The sequence below is a fragment of the Sinocyclocheilus rhinocerous genome, unplaced genomic scaffold (assembly GCF_001515625.1).
Source record: "Sinocyclocheilus rhinocerous isolate Xijiao unplaced genomic scaffold, SAMN03320098_v1.1 scaffold971, whole genome shotgun sequence".
Classification (NCBI taxonomy): domain Eukaryota; kingdom Metazoa; phylum Chordata; class Actinopteri; order Cypriniformes; family Cyprinidae; genus Sinocyclocheilus; species Sinocyclocheilus rhinocerous.
In genome coordinates, this window is record NW_015666552.1 from 271,316 (window position 1) to 285,091 (window position 13,776).

At 36.1% G+C, this 13,776-nt stretch overlaps 1 protein-coding gene across 1 annotated transcript in view; it reads right to left on the reverse strand.

The window, feature by feature from the left end:
- The window catches only part of LOC107732700 (vacuolar protein sorting-associated protein 8 homolog), a gene marked incomplete at its 5' end in the record, with an annotated part of 37,455 nt that overhangs the window by 13,345 nt on the left and 10,334 nt on the right, over window positions 1-13,776 (reverse strand). Inside the window, one exon of the mRNA XM_016544112.1 lies at window positions 11,779-11,859. Coding sequence (XP_016399598.1) covers window positions 11,779-11,859 — 81 coding nt within the window. The remainder of the gene's footprint in view (window positions 1-11,778; window positions 11,860-13,776) is intronic.

Here is a 13,776-nt window from a genome sequence, read left to right on the forward strand (position 1 = left end):
ATGCACAAATCTGTACATAAATCTACTGTTCCAGATTCATACACATTATTTTTTGTTAAGTCTTACTATTTAAATGTTTTTTTCTGTTCTCATGTCAGAAGTGTATGTATGAATGTTTGTATGCATGTGTGTATGTACCAGGAGCACCTGATAAAAAAAAAAAAAAAAACACAACAAATTCCTAGTGTGTTTGCGCACACCTGGCGAATAAAGCTAATTCTGATTCTGATTCTGATTAATGCTGCTAGACCCCACCCCCCTCATCTGCTCAACTAATAAAACTGTACTATTTTGTAGAAAGAGTGCCAAGTAAGAGATAATGTATAGTCAGACGGTCATCAATCATGACCGTCATCAGATGCCACCAGTCAGATTCAGGTATTCCAGTGAGCCATGTACTTAAAATGGATGGGGAGATGGCCTCTTTTTCAGATATTTTAGGATGGAGAGAGATGGCAGAGGGTGTTTGAGGAAAACAGGGACGGTAATGAGAAAGTCAAGCAGGTCAAACTTACACTGCAAGAGTTGCATATTTAAAAAGAAAAACATCACACATTTAAAAGGATTTTTAATACCACTGCAAGTGTCAAAGACAGTGGGCCCATACACCCGACGCAATGCGGCGAAAGTGTTTTTGCTAGTTTCAGCCCGATGCAGTTCTCATTTTCCCGTCCTGCGCTGCGTTGTTTAAATAGCAAATGCATTTGTGACCATTTGTGCGCCCATGGGCGTGCTGGTCTAAAAAAAGAGGTGTGTTCAGGCGCATTTGTTGGCGCGTTGTTATTTTGAGGAACTGAAAATAGACTGCGCCATAGACCAACTCAAACCTGGTCTAAAGTCTGGCGCAATATTTTTTCTTTGTTATTTAAAGAGCGCGTTAGTAATATGTGCCTATAGGCGGGGGTACAACGCGCGTACACTTTGCTTATTACATACACAGGGACACGCAGCAGCACACAAACATTTTTAAATATGAAAAATTACATTCCACCATGTAATTAGCGAACCCGCCATGGCGCGAGTGCAACTGGCTTTTAAAGGGGATGGGAGATGAGACTCTGATTGGTTTATTGCACGTTACGCCCAAAAAACACCCATTACTCATTAAGAAAATAGGGACAACCTGTTTAGACCATGCGCCCGGGTGCGCCGACCGTTTTCCCATCGTTAAACTAGCGAAAGTGGATTCGGACACGCCCTGAGTGCACCTGCGCCATGCGCTTTTGATCGTTAAAATAGGGCCCAGTGAGTCAACAGCTCACTAATAGAAACTACATAGTGAAGACATGCAAACAAAAAAACAATAAATTCAATCTCTAAAATAAAAGACGTCAAAATGTTCCTCAGTGTTTCGAGGAGGGAGGCCTGAGTACCTGAAGTGGTCAATTATTTAAGTTATCACTAATGTGGCTCTTCAAACACTTTTTCTGTCTCACCTTTTCACTTCATTTCTGTTTCCACTCCTTCTTTCAACTTTGATCAAACTCTGAGTCTACACACAGAGGAAAATATGATACCATATACTACACACACACTCATATACTTCATCACTGTTGCCTCATTTTGCAGCATATTCCTTTTGTTGAATTATTAACATCTTAATTCATATCACAAAATATCATAAAAATAAAATTTTCCTTTGATAGTGTTCTATGTACTATTTAAACATATTCTAACTTTCAGATTGTAAAACTCCCTCCTAAGTTTCATTTATTAAAACGCTTGTTAAACGTTAAAAACATATGTACACACAAATGCCGTAGGTAATACAGCGGAAGCAGGATATTGACATTAGATACTGACATTCCTCAAGACCAAAAGAAGAACATAACACTATTAAAGTTGGAACATTACTTACAATAGGATGCGTGAGACATTCATCAAACATGCGTTTCCTGGCTGTGTGGAAGAACCTATTGCTCTGTCTAATGTTAGAATAGCTTATATTTACCAAGGCCACACTATTCATAATATGACTTAATATTCACTATGAAATCGCACCACAAACAGGACTTTAAATCAAAACATTGCATTCCTATGAACCTACTTATACTGCAGACAGAATATGATAAATGTTTTTTTTTCAACCTGATTTTTTCCTTCATTTTGCAAAAAAAAAAAAAAGCTAAACAAATTACATTTTTCATAGTTAGAATGTTTGGGGTCAAACAAGCAGACAACAAAGATGTGATATGAAATGCAAAGGTGCAGTTGTGTAATATTTTGATATGATAACTTATATGATGGTTTGGTTATACTTGTGATCCACGATGGTACAATGTTGCCTGAGAGCAACAGCTGGATATGAAATGTTACTTTTTTTATTAGATATGAGATGTGTAATACATTAAAAACTATTTAAATCTGGTTAAAGAAATGTATGTTTTGAATAAATATATTAATTTTTTTCTGCATGAAAATGTCAAATGTTTAAATGTATCTGTTGTTGTACAATGTTGCCTTGAGACAACTAATATAAAAAAAAGTTAATTTAAAAATGATGTTTATTGATATTGTTATAGTGTCCAAATTTAAGCAGGAAAAACATCACAAATAATTTTTTCATCATTGATATCATATTGCGTACCATACAGGGTTAAACTGAAATTTCTACTATATTAGTAAAATTTTTATTATCTGAGTTGTAAGGCGTTTTGCTTTACAACAACTGATGTATGTTTTTATCAGATTTTATGTGTGCATTAAAGCAAGGGAAAATGGTCAGTTATTACTTATTGCAACAAAACAAAAAATAATAGCCCCTTTGACTATGTGGACTTCAGAATAAAATGAACCCTTTAACAGAGCCCTTTCAAGAAATGAGTCACTTTTATTTAGCTCTAGACTTTGGGGACTCTTAGGGGACCTATAAAAAGTTACAACCCCTTTTTGCATTAGGTCTGCCAAACTTTTAGTTTAGAGGACTAAAACGTTCTGGTCTCATCTAACTTCGTCCTTCCTTCTGTTGACATGAAAACTAGTCAAGCTGTGATGACACCCTTCTGTACAACCCAGGCTGATGAACTGTGAATACCATTGTTGTCTATTTTATAGCGAGTGCTATTGTTGTGATAGTTTCCCTCATCTCTCACTCATCATGGAGGACACAACATGGGGTGACATTGCTTACTCTGGCAGTACATCTCTATTGCTGTACTAGCGTACTACTTATTACATATATTGATATGGCAGAACCACAGTACTTGATTAAATTGCTTCTGCTTAGTTTAAATTCAAATTCAAAGAATAACAAGAAATAATAATAATAAGAACTGTTTCTTGAGCAGTAAATCAGCATGATGACTTCTAAAGGATCATGTGACACTGAAGACTGGAGTAATGGCTGCTGAAGATTCAGCTTTGACATCACAGGAAAAATGACAAAATGTTAAAATATATTACTAGGGATGTAACGATATTATCAATATTGCGATATCGCGATAGAAAAACTGTCTCGATATTATCGTGGTCACATGACGATATGAAACGATAGGTGTAGTTTTTAAAATATATTTGTTTTGGGCGCACACATTGTTTATGCGATCAGCTCGTGATCCGGTGTTTTCTGTGGCTCAGAGTGGCTCCGTTCACAGTGAATGAATGCAGTCAACTCGCTTGTTGCATGTGCTGTGAGTTCAGCGTGAATTTGGGAACGCAACGGCCACCAGTTATGCCTTATTTTCGCAGCAGATGATCACAGCATTTCACAAAATTTGTAGTAAGCCTGTTTTCACTGAAGCTGGAGTTTTCCTTCAAAATAAAAGCTCTACTGCCGTTTCCGTCAAAATAAAAGCTTAAAAGTGCAGTATGAATTGCTGATAGCTAGCGGTTTAAATGGGTAACGTTACTGCAGTCCAAATTCAAAATATTTCTTTCAAGTGTAGAAATTAGTAAAGAAGTTTTGTAATTTCCCTACTGTAGTGTAAAGCAAAAATAATATACCAATGAAATATTCATTTTCATTTATTTTACAGTAAAATTGTTTATTAATATATTAATAAACAATTGTAATTTTTTAATTACAACAATTAATATATGGCTACTGCTGTCATTGTTGTTATTATTATTATTCTATTATAATTTGTTTGGCTTCCTAAAACACCAGTGTGAATGTAATTTAGACTGAGACAGTATGTCACAAATAAAAATAAGGTTGAGTCCCCTTTAAAGTTCAGGTACAAGTCAATTCACTGACTTTTTTCGGACTTAGGTTTTCTTAGTTAAGAAACATGGGTTGGAGCTCTTAATTTTGACCTCTCAAAGTGCATTAGAATAATTCTTTAAAATGTACAAAATTTTCATTTTCCCCCAATGTTTTCTTTTACAATATCGAAATATCGTATTGTGGACTTCATATCACAATAATATCGTATCGTGAGATTTTGATATCGTTACATCCCTATATATTACAACAGAAAACAATTATTTTAAATTGTACAGGAAGCGATGTGAGGGAGTTTTAAAGTGTGAATACTTTGCATTACCTGCACCATCCACACATACACATGCTATGCGTTGTATTCGTAATCATTGATATTCACACCGAGTACATGAGTGCGTTTGTTCAGCTCTCTGAAGCTCAGTTTGGCATGATGTCAAGTCTAGAGTAGTTTGTTTCCTCATTACCGAGAGTGTGAAGTCTAGCACAGAGACAGGAAAAGAACGACAGCACATAAACAAACACACTTCAGCATGTCACATACTGTAGATAAGCGAAGAACAGCAGACAGACACAGAAACTGCATGGACCGAAGAAACTTACAATGAGCGTACTCTATGTCTGTCTATCTATCTATCTCTCTTTCAGGATGTCTATCTACTCCGACTCTTAAAGCTGAGGACAGATTGAGAGTGTGTTAAGAGTGATACTGGATTACAGCAGTGACTAGCTATTTCTTCAGAGGATTAGGGTCAAAAATTCCCCACACAAACTGACTGGATTGGTTTGACTTGGTTCGGGCTGACTGGTAATGTGACATTTAACTGGACAAGAGTATCAACAGCAAGTCTTCAGTCGGCCACAATGACTCCCTGTACAGCTAAAGTTAGATCTGACCACATTAACATGTGAAAACTCAAAGTGTCTCTTACAAATAACGTGAGAGGTTGCATTAACTGAAAAATTTAGATCATTTACTGCACTTTAGAAACATTGTTGTAGGAGTGTTGCAATAACCACATTGACGATAACCATGATATATATATATATATATATCCTAAAACACCAGTGTGAATGTAATTTAGACTGAGACAGTATGTCACAAATAAAAATAAGGTTGAGTCCCCTTTAAAGTTCAGGTACAAGTCAATTCACTGACTTTTTTCTGACTTAAGTTTTCTTAGTTAAGAAACATGGGTTGGAGCTCTTAATTTTGACCTCTCAAAGTGCATTAGAATAATTCTTTAAAATGCACAAAATTTTCATTTTTTCCCAATTTATTCTTTTACAATATCAAAATATCGTATTGTGGACTTCATATCACAATAATATCGTATCGTGAGATTTTGATATCGTTACATCCCTATATATTACAACAGAAAACAATTATTTTAAATTGTACAGGAAGCGATGTGAGGGAGTTTTAAAGTGTGAATACTTTGCATTACCTGCACCATCCACACATACACATGCTATGCGTTGTATTCATAATCATTGATATTCACACCGAGTACATGAGTGCGTTTGTTCAGCTCTCTGAAGCTCAGTTTGGCATGATGTCAAGTCTAGAGTAGTTTGTTTCCTCATTACCGAGAGTGTGAAGTCTAGCACAGAGACAGGAAAAGAACGACAGCACATAAACAAACACACTTCAGCATGTCACATACTGTAGATAAGCGAAGAACAGCAGACAGACACAGAAACTGCATGGACCGAAGAAACTTACAATGAGCGTACTCTATGTCTGTCTATCTATCTATCTCTCTTTCAGGATGTCTATCTACTCCGACTCTTAAAGCTGAGGACAGATTGAGAGTGTGTTAAGAGTGATACTGGATTACAGCAGTGACTAGCTATTTCTTCAGAGGATTAGGGTCAAAAATTCCCCACACAAACTGACTGGATTGGTTTGACTTGGTTCGGGCTGACTGGTAATGTGACATTTAACTGGACAAGAGTATCAACAGCAAGTCTTCAGTCGGCCACAATGACTCCCTGTACAGCTAAAGTTAGATCTGACCACATTAACATGTGAAAACTCAAAGTGTCTCTTACAAATAACGTGAGAGGTTGCATTAACTGAAAAATTTAGATCATTTACTGCACTTTAGAAACATTGTTGTAGGAGTGTTGCAATAACCACATTGACGATAACCATGATATATATATATATATATATATGATATTATTGTAAATAATCCAGTGACTAACTATCTGGTTGACACTCCCAACATAGTGGGCAGAGCTAGTGTGTAGCTGTCACATAAAATCATGTCTGAGGCGATGACAGGCGAAAACCAGACATTCTACCCACAACCCAAAAATGTCAGCTCGCAAATGTGGGAGTTTTATTGGATTCTGTAGTAAAAGTTGAGGTGTTAGAAACCCCAGTCTGCAGAAAGTGCTTATCAACAGTAATTTTGAAAACACTTCAACTGAAGCCTTTATGTATAACACACTTTAAGGGTACTCATAATGTATGTTGCCATGAATTTTATTTTTTCATAAATAATTGTAAGGTACCATTTTACCAGAGGTAAAACGCATTATATTATTATTTCTATTATTGTTGTAACATTTGAAATAGGTTGTTTGTCATATTTTAATAAAATATACTTTCTAAAGGTAAACAATGAATATTTAATTATTACAATGTAATATATCTGTGGTTATATAATATATGTGTGTACTATAAGATATATCACAAGGCATAACAAACGCATTAATACTTTTATAATGCATAATATATAAAGGCTTCAACTTCTTTTTGAAAAATTTTGTAAAAAATGTTAAAGATGAATCTGACTGACAGCATTATTTATATAGTACTGTACACGCATGTGTTTCTATTTATATATACATAATAAATATACACAGTATACACACATATATTATGTAAACAAACACTTTTATTTTGGATGCGAATAATCGCAATTAATCGTTTGACAGCACTATTTATTTATTTAATTTCTATTCTTATTGTGTTATTAATTTGGGCCTCAATAATAGTGTAGTGAAAATCCGTCAAAAAGATTTATGCGAAGTGTGAAGTATATGATTGTTTACAGTGTAACCTCAATTATATTGTGAAACAAATGACTATTTACAATGTAACCTCAGTTCATATTACTTGCATAACTGAAAGTAGATGCAAAAATGCTTTTACACCGTTAAATGTGTCGTAATCCATGTCAGACCACCTACAAATATGTTTTCAGTGATTCGATCACGACCCAATCATAATGCCTCATGGGTGCATTTATGTCTGGCTTTTAATGTTATATTATGACAGTAAATGAATATTAATTCCAGGCGTAATTAGGGCAATGGGCCTCTCTTAATCAAAGACACTTTTAACTAAAATTCCATTTGACACTGAGTCAACTTAGTTTTTAGTCTGCAGCACTGAGTCGACATAGACCTTCATTTGATTGTAAGCGTCTCTATGTTTGTGTGAGTGTATGTGGGGGTGTGCACATGTGGGTGAGAGTGTATTTGAGTGCATCTGTGTGTATGTGATGGATAGAACTGTGAGCGAAAATAGAGTCCAATACTACAGGTCTCTAATCTTGAAAAGGTATATAAATATAAATCTAAGGGGGAGAAAAATGGCCTTCCAACCTCTCACATACATAGGTATATGTGCACACCTTTCTAGACTTTAAAACTGGACCGCTCGCATACAGTGTGAGGAGTACACAGATGTGACAGTAGGTCAGAGGGCAGAGCACTGTGTGAGTGTATTCAAGATACTGACAGTAAAATACAAGACATTCGGATTGTCTCTGTCTGATAAGTGCTGACCCATAAACAGTAAGACTCAATGACTGCAGTATTTACACAAAGGCAACACATACACACGCATTGTATTGCATAACAGTCCGTTGTTATGGAATAATCTTGTAAGGCACTGACACATGTTTTGTCACTGGGTGAACTGAAAATCCCACAAAATCTGCAACAAAGCTGCAGTTCAAGAGTATAAATATGCCTTACTGTGCGTTCACATCACCGCCGTCGAGGGCGTCAAAAATCGCTCTGGCCGCCCTGCCAACAACGCTGTAGAAAGATTCGTGGACGCTCTGACGTAGATCGAATGCTTATCTTGTATTTAAAGGGGTCGCAAAGCAAAAACGCCGCAACAACTAAAGGCTGTCTACGCTGGATATGACAAAGTGACCGATGCAAATCCATTTGTCCTTTGTGTCAGAAGTAGCAAGAGCGCTTAGAGTATGTCAGAAATAGAAATGGGCCATCAGCTTACTGTCGGGGATTCGTCCTGTTGCCCCGCATCCAATTTAGATTGGCTTTAATTGCATCGCGTTGCACTGCTCATGCCCAGAATAGACACAGTGAATGTGAAACAATTGCAGGTGTTTTTTAATTTAGAGTTTAAAAAAAAGTTTAAAGGGGAGGCATGAGCAAAAACGTTCGAGAACCACTGCCTTAGGGAATTTGAATCTGTGTATCATTCATTCACTTGATTTAGAATTGTTGGTCTATACAGGAAAAGGCCCTGTCTGGGCTCTGCTCCGGTATTAAATATTAATATTACCGTATTGGCCCGAATATAAGACGACCCTGATTATAAGACGACCCCCCCTTTTTCCAGATGTACCTTTTGGAAAAAGGCTTTTTAAAAACCAAATCTTGTTTTTTCTCAGTAAAACACATTTTGTCTTCAATTATTTTCATATTGCATATTTTTCACAATACACTGGATAGCTGGCCAATCAGAGCACACCGCCAAAGACTATAGAAATACAAAGACGGTTTACTCCTATATTTATGAATGGGAGAAACTGCAACACGCAATATGGCGGAAAAAATGAAAGAGCCTAAATGAAAGATGTCATTGCGTCACTGCAGCAGCCATTAGAAGCTCTGGTTCCCATAGAAACTTGAGGCTGGACCAGCCAATGCGCATGCGCAGCGATAAGCTCGTTGTAACTGTGCATGCGCATTGGCTGGTCTACACTAAAAAATAAGCTTTTTTAATGCTATTTGAGCATAAGAAACAACATTCATGGGGCAGTTCATTTCAAATTTGAAATATGTAATTTAATTGTGAGTTCATAGGGCACTTTTTGAGATTTCAGGATTACCCCATTCATTTAGATAGGACTTTGTCTCTTGGTTTGAGCTGCCCTGAGGCATTGCAAATATGGCCGCAGAGTAAACAGACTTTCTTTGAAAGTAACTTTGACACCGCTCATAGAGTCATTTCAAAACTATAAGCTTTGTAAAAATCGACGTGTTTCAGAAAGGTGGGGAAGAGAGGAGAAACCTCTCTTCGAACCTTAAACCGCATAAACACATTGCATTACACCAAATACACCAAATAATGTTCTTTTTAGCATCGTCATATGCATCGCCTTAAAATAAAAAAACGAGTGAACGAATGATACACGGATTAATTTGCAAGATGTTTAGCATTTTTTAAAAATTAGAAATATTGTTAAAAACGGCCTTTTGTTTATTTATTAATTAGTCCTACAGAATTTTATTTTATTTTAGTACTAAATAAGCTGCATAATAGACATTTACAAATATTCCACAAGAAAAATAAATGAAATTGCTGAAAATAAAACATGTCTTTGCGGTCTTGGTTCTTAGTATCATGTACTGCCTCCCTGAGTATCCATGACTGCTGCCAGCCTTTTTGTAATAATGTACAAGTCCTTCAATTGTCCTGACGCTGGATCTCAAAATCATTGAGCCACTGTGGGGAAGAATTCAACTTGCATGCAAGAACTTAAAGTACCCGGGGGCTTTTTTCAAAGAACAGATGGGCAAATTTAATGTTCAGGACAAACCAGGGACTTATTATGCACTGCTATCACAAAAGGCTGCAAGCAGATATTGATGCTTGAGGTGTCAACACTAGATAATAACCAGGGTATGTAAGAGTATGTATATATTAAACAGGATAATGTGATTAATTAAGTTATTTTTTTGTCTTGTGGGATACAATATCATTCAAAATTTTGGGGCCTGTAAGATTTTTATTTTTTAAAAGAATTTAATACTTTTAATTATCAGTGAGGCATTAAAATGATCAAAGTGACAGTAAGTACATTTGTAATCTTACAAAATATTTCTATTACAAATAAACCCTGTTCTTTTGAAATCTCTGTTCACTAAATAATCTTGAAAAATAAAATGTATCATTGTTTTCACACAAAAAAAGAAGCAGCAAAAACTTTTTTAACATTGGTAAAAAGAAATTAATTGTAATAAATTGTAATATTTAATAAAATTTGAAATAAATTGTACAATTTCACAATATTACTGTGAAAATATTAATATTGACTTTTCAAAAACATTACAAAAATCTTACCAACCCCAAACTTTTAAACTGTAGCTTATACGTCAAATAGCTTCACCAAGACTAAAATAACATTTTTATGACAGTGCTAAAATTCAATTTTTTGAGAAAAAAAAAGGAAAGATAAACATATTCTGCAAGTCGTGGCATGTAAACATTTGAATAGTGCGAGAATGGAAAGAACAGATTTTAAGGTCAATCGTACCCTAGATGGTCCTCTGTAGAGAGTGCGGAAATGATCCCAGGCCTGAGTCTGCTGGGCATCCAGAGTGGCTTCAGTCAACATCTACAGAGAGAAAAACATACCAACACAACAGATCAACATTGTCACAGAACCAAAACACCCCTGACACTATACACATGGCCAGAGATAATCTTGTATAATTTTGAGAAAATACATCAATGACATATATAAAAACATTAGAATGTCAATATAAAATATGAAGGGGCAAACCATGCTGCAAGATATGGACTTGATAAATAGCAAACTGCGCAACTTCTAAATAAACCCTTCAAGAATCAGAGGAGTGTTAATCGCATTGAATGACATTTTCATACACAAGCCTATGATGTGGGAAAGACAAGTGATTAAAGCCTGACGGATGTGACATTTAAAAAAAAAAACATGACATCAACAGATATCAAGCAGGAAGAAAATAAGTTGCGAAATACTTTGAGATTGCTTTGCAATTAATTGTTTATGTGGTCATATACTACTTCTCGTGGCTGTATATGAATCTGAAGAATTTACATGGGTAAATATACATTTAATCTATGATAATCCACATTTAATAACCGTTGGCCCAGATTTACAGACAGGCCCTTCATACATAATGACACATTCACTTATTTAAAGACACATTCCAGTGTCCTTCACACCAATCAGAATCAATTCATCACTTGGTTTGGCTCAAATCGGTCTCCAGTGATCCAAAACCTCTCAGTCTCTGTCATCCAATGTCAATGACTTCTCCAGTCCCAAAGGCACGAAGTCAAGCACAAACCCTAAAGATCTGCCAAACTCCACCCAGAGATGCTTTTCAACAGAATGTTCCAGAATTAAATCAAGTGTATCCTCACTTTACCTCACTGGGTCTCTATATACAGTGGGTACGGAAAGTATTCAGCACACCTTAAATTTTCTACAGACTAAAATAACATTTTTATGACAGTGCTAAAATTCAATTTTTTGAGAAAAAAAAAGGAAAGATAAACATATTCTGCAAGTCGTGGCATGTAAACATTTGAATAGTGCGAGAATGGAAAGAACAGATTTTAAGGTCAATCGTACCCTAGATGGTCCTCTGTAGAGAGTGCGGAAATGATCCCAGGCCTGAGTCTGCTGGGCATCCAGAGTGGCTTCAGTCAACATCTACAGAGAGAAAAACATACCAACACAACAGATCAACATTGTCACAGAACCAAAACACCCCTGACACTATACACATGGCCAGAGATAATCTTGTATAATTTTGAGAAAATACATCAATGACATATATAAAAACATTAGAATGTCAATATAAAATATGAAGGGGCAAACCATGCTGCAAGATATGGACTTGATAAATAGCAAACTGCGCAACTTCTAAATAAACCCTTCAAGAATCAGAGGAGTGTTAATCGCATTGAATGACATTTTCATACACAAGCCTATGATGTGGGAAAGACAAGTGATTAAAGCCTGACGGATGTGACATTTAAAAAAAAAAACATGACATCAACAGATATCAAGCAGGAAGAAAATAAGTTGCGAAATACTTTGAGATTGCTTTGCAATTAATTGTTTATGTGGTCATATACTACTTCTTGTGGCTGTATATGAATCTGAAGAATTTACATGGGTAAATATACATTTAATCTATGATAATCCACATTTAATAACCGTTGGCCCAGATTTACAGACAGGCCCTTCATACATAATGACACATTCACTTATTTAAAGACACATTCCAGTGTCCTTCACACCAATCAGAATCAATTCATCACTTGGTTTGGCTCAAATCGGTCTCCAGTGATCCAAAACCTCTCAGTCTCTGTCATCCAATGTCAATGACTTCTCCAGTCCCAAAGGCACGAAGTCAAGCACAAACCCTAAAGATCTGCCAAACTCCACCCAGAGATGCTTTTCAACAGAATGTTCCAGAATTAAATCAAGTGTATCCTCACTTTACCTCACTGGGTCTCTATATATAATCAGAGTCTGTTTTGAGTGGCACAAAGGACAAATGCTACCGTCACTGCAGAAGAATAAATGCAATTATTGCGCCCTCCCTTCAGCAGAAAGGAGATGAACATTGTCACGCTGTTTCAGCAGTCTCTGTACGCAGGGCGCTGAGTTGGAGGACGTCGATTTTGCGTGACAGTGTTGTGGGAAAGGTAGGATAATTTGGTGGTGTTCATTAAATCCGTTATTTACGCACAACTTATTTAAATAAACCAATTACACACTTTTTGATAGCCCAATGTATTTCCTTGCTTAAAAAAAAAAGTAAAAAGCCACTTTTCTTCACCTCGAGACATCAGGAGGAGCATTTCAGCCAACTAGACAAGACGTTGAAATCGTTTAGAGAACATCTGACCTACTTCTAAAGATCTGCCATTTTCTCTTTCTTCTCACTTAGGATCAGTCTCCTCTAGACCTGAAGTATCATGTGTTTTGTTTAGATTAAACCTAATGTTTCTTGTAGGTAGCTAGGAAAGGACTAAAAACAGCCTCAGAAAAATATATAATGCACACTGAGTCCGAAATTTTCACTTTTGCGTTTTTTGTATTCGTCATCCTTTCCTATCAAAATGCAGAAAATCGAACCTGGTCCGATTTTTTTTAATTTTATGACAGACGAAAGTTTCGGATCTTCACCTCGAGACATCAGGAGGAGCATTTCAGCCAACTAGACAAGATGTTGAAATCGTTTAGAGAACATCTGACCTACTTCTAAAGATCTACCATTTTCTCTTTCTTCTCACTTAGGATCAGTCTCCTCTAGACCTGAAGTGTCATGTGTTTTGTTTAGATTAAACCTAATGTTTCTTGTAGGTAGCTAGGAAAGGACTAAAAACAGCCTCAGAAAAATATATAATGCACACTGAGTCCGAAATTTTCACTTTTGCGTTTTTTGTATTCGTCATCCTTTCCTATCAAAATGCAGAAAATCGAACCTGGTCCGATTTTTTTTAATTTTATGACAGACGAAAGTTTCGGAGGCAGTGTGTAAACGTGATTGACACAACGCAAGGTCGTATTTATTTTTCAACATGCGAAAATTTCGGACTCAGTGTGCATGTAGAC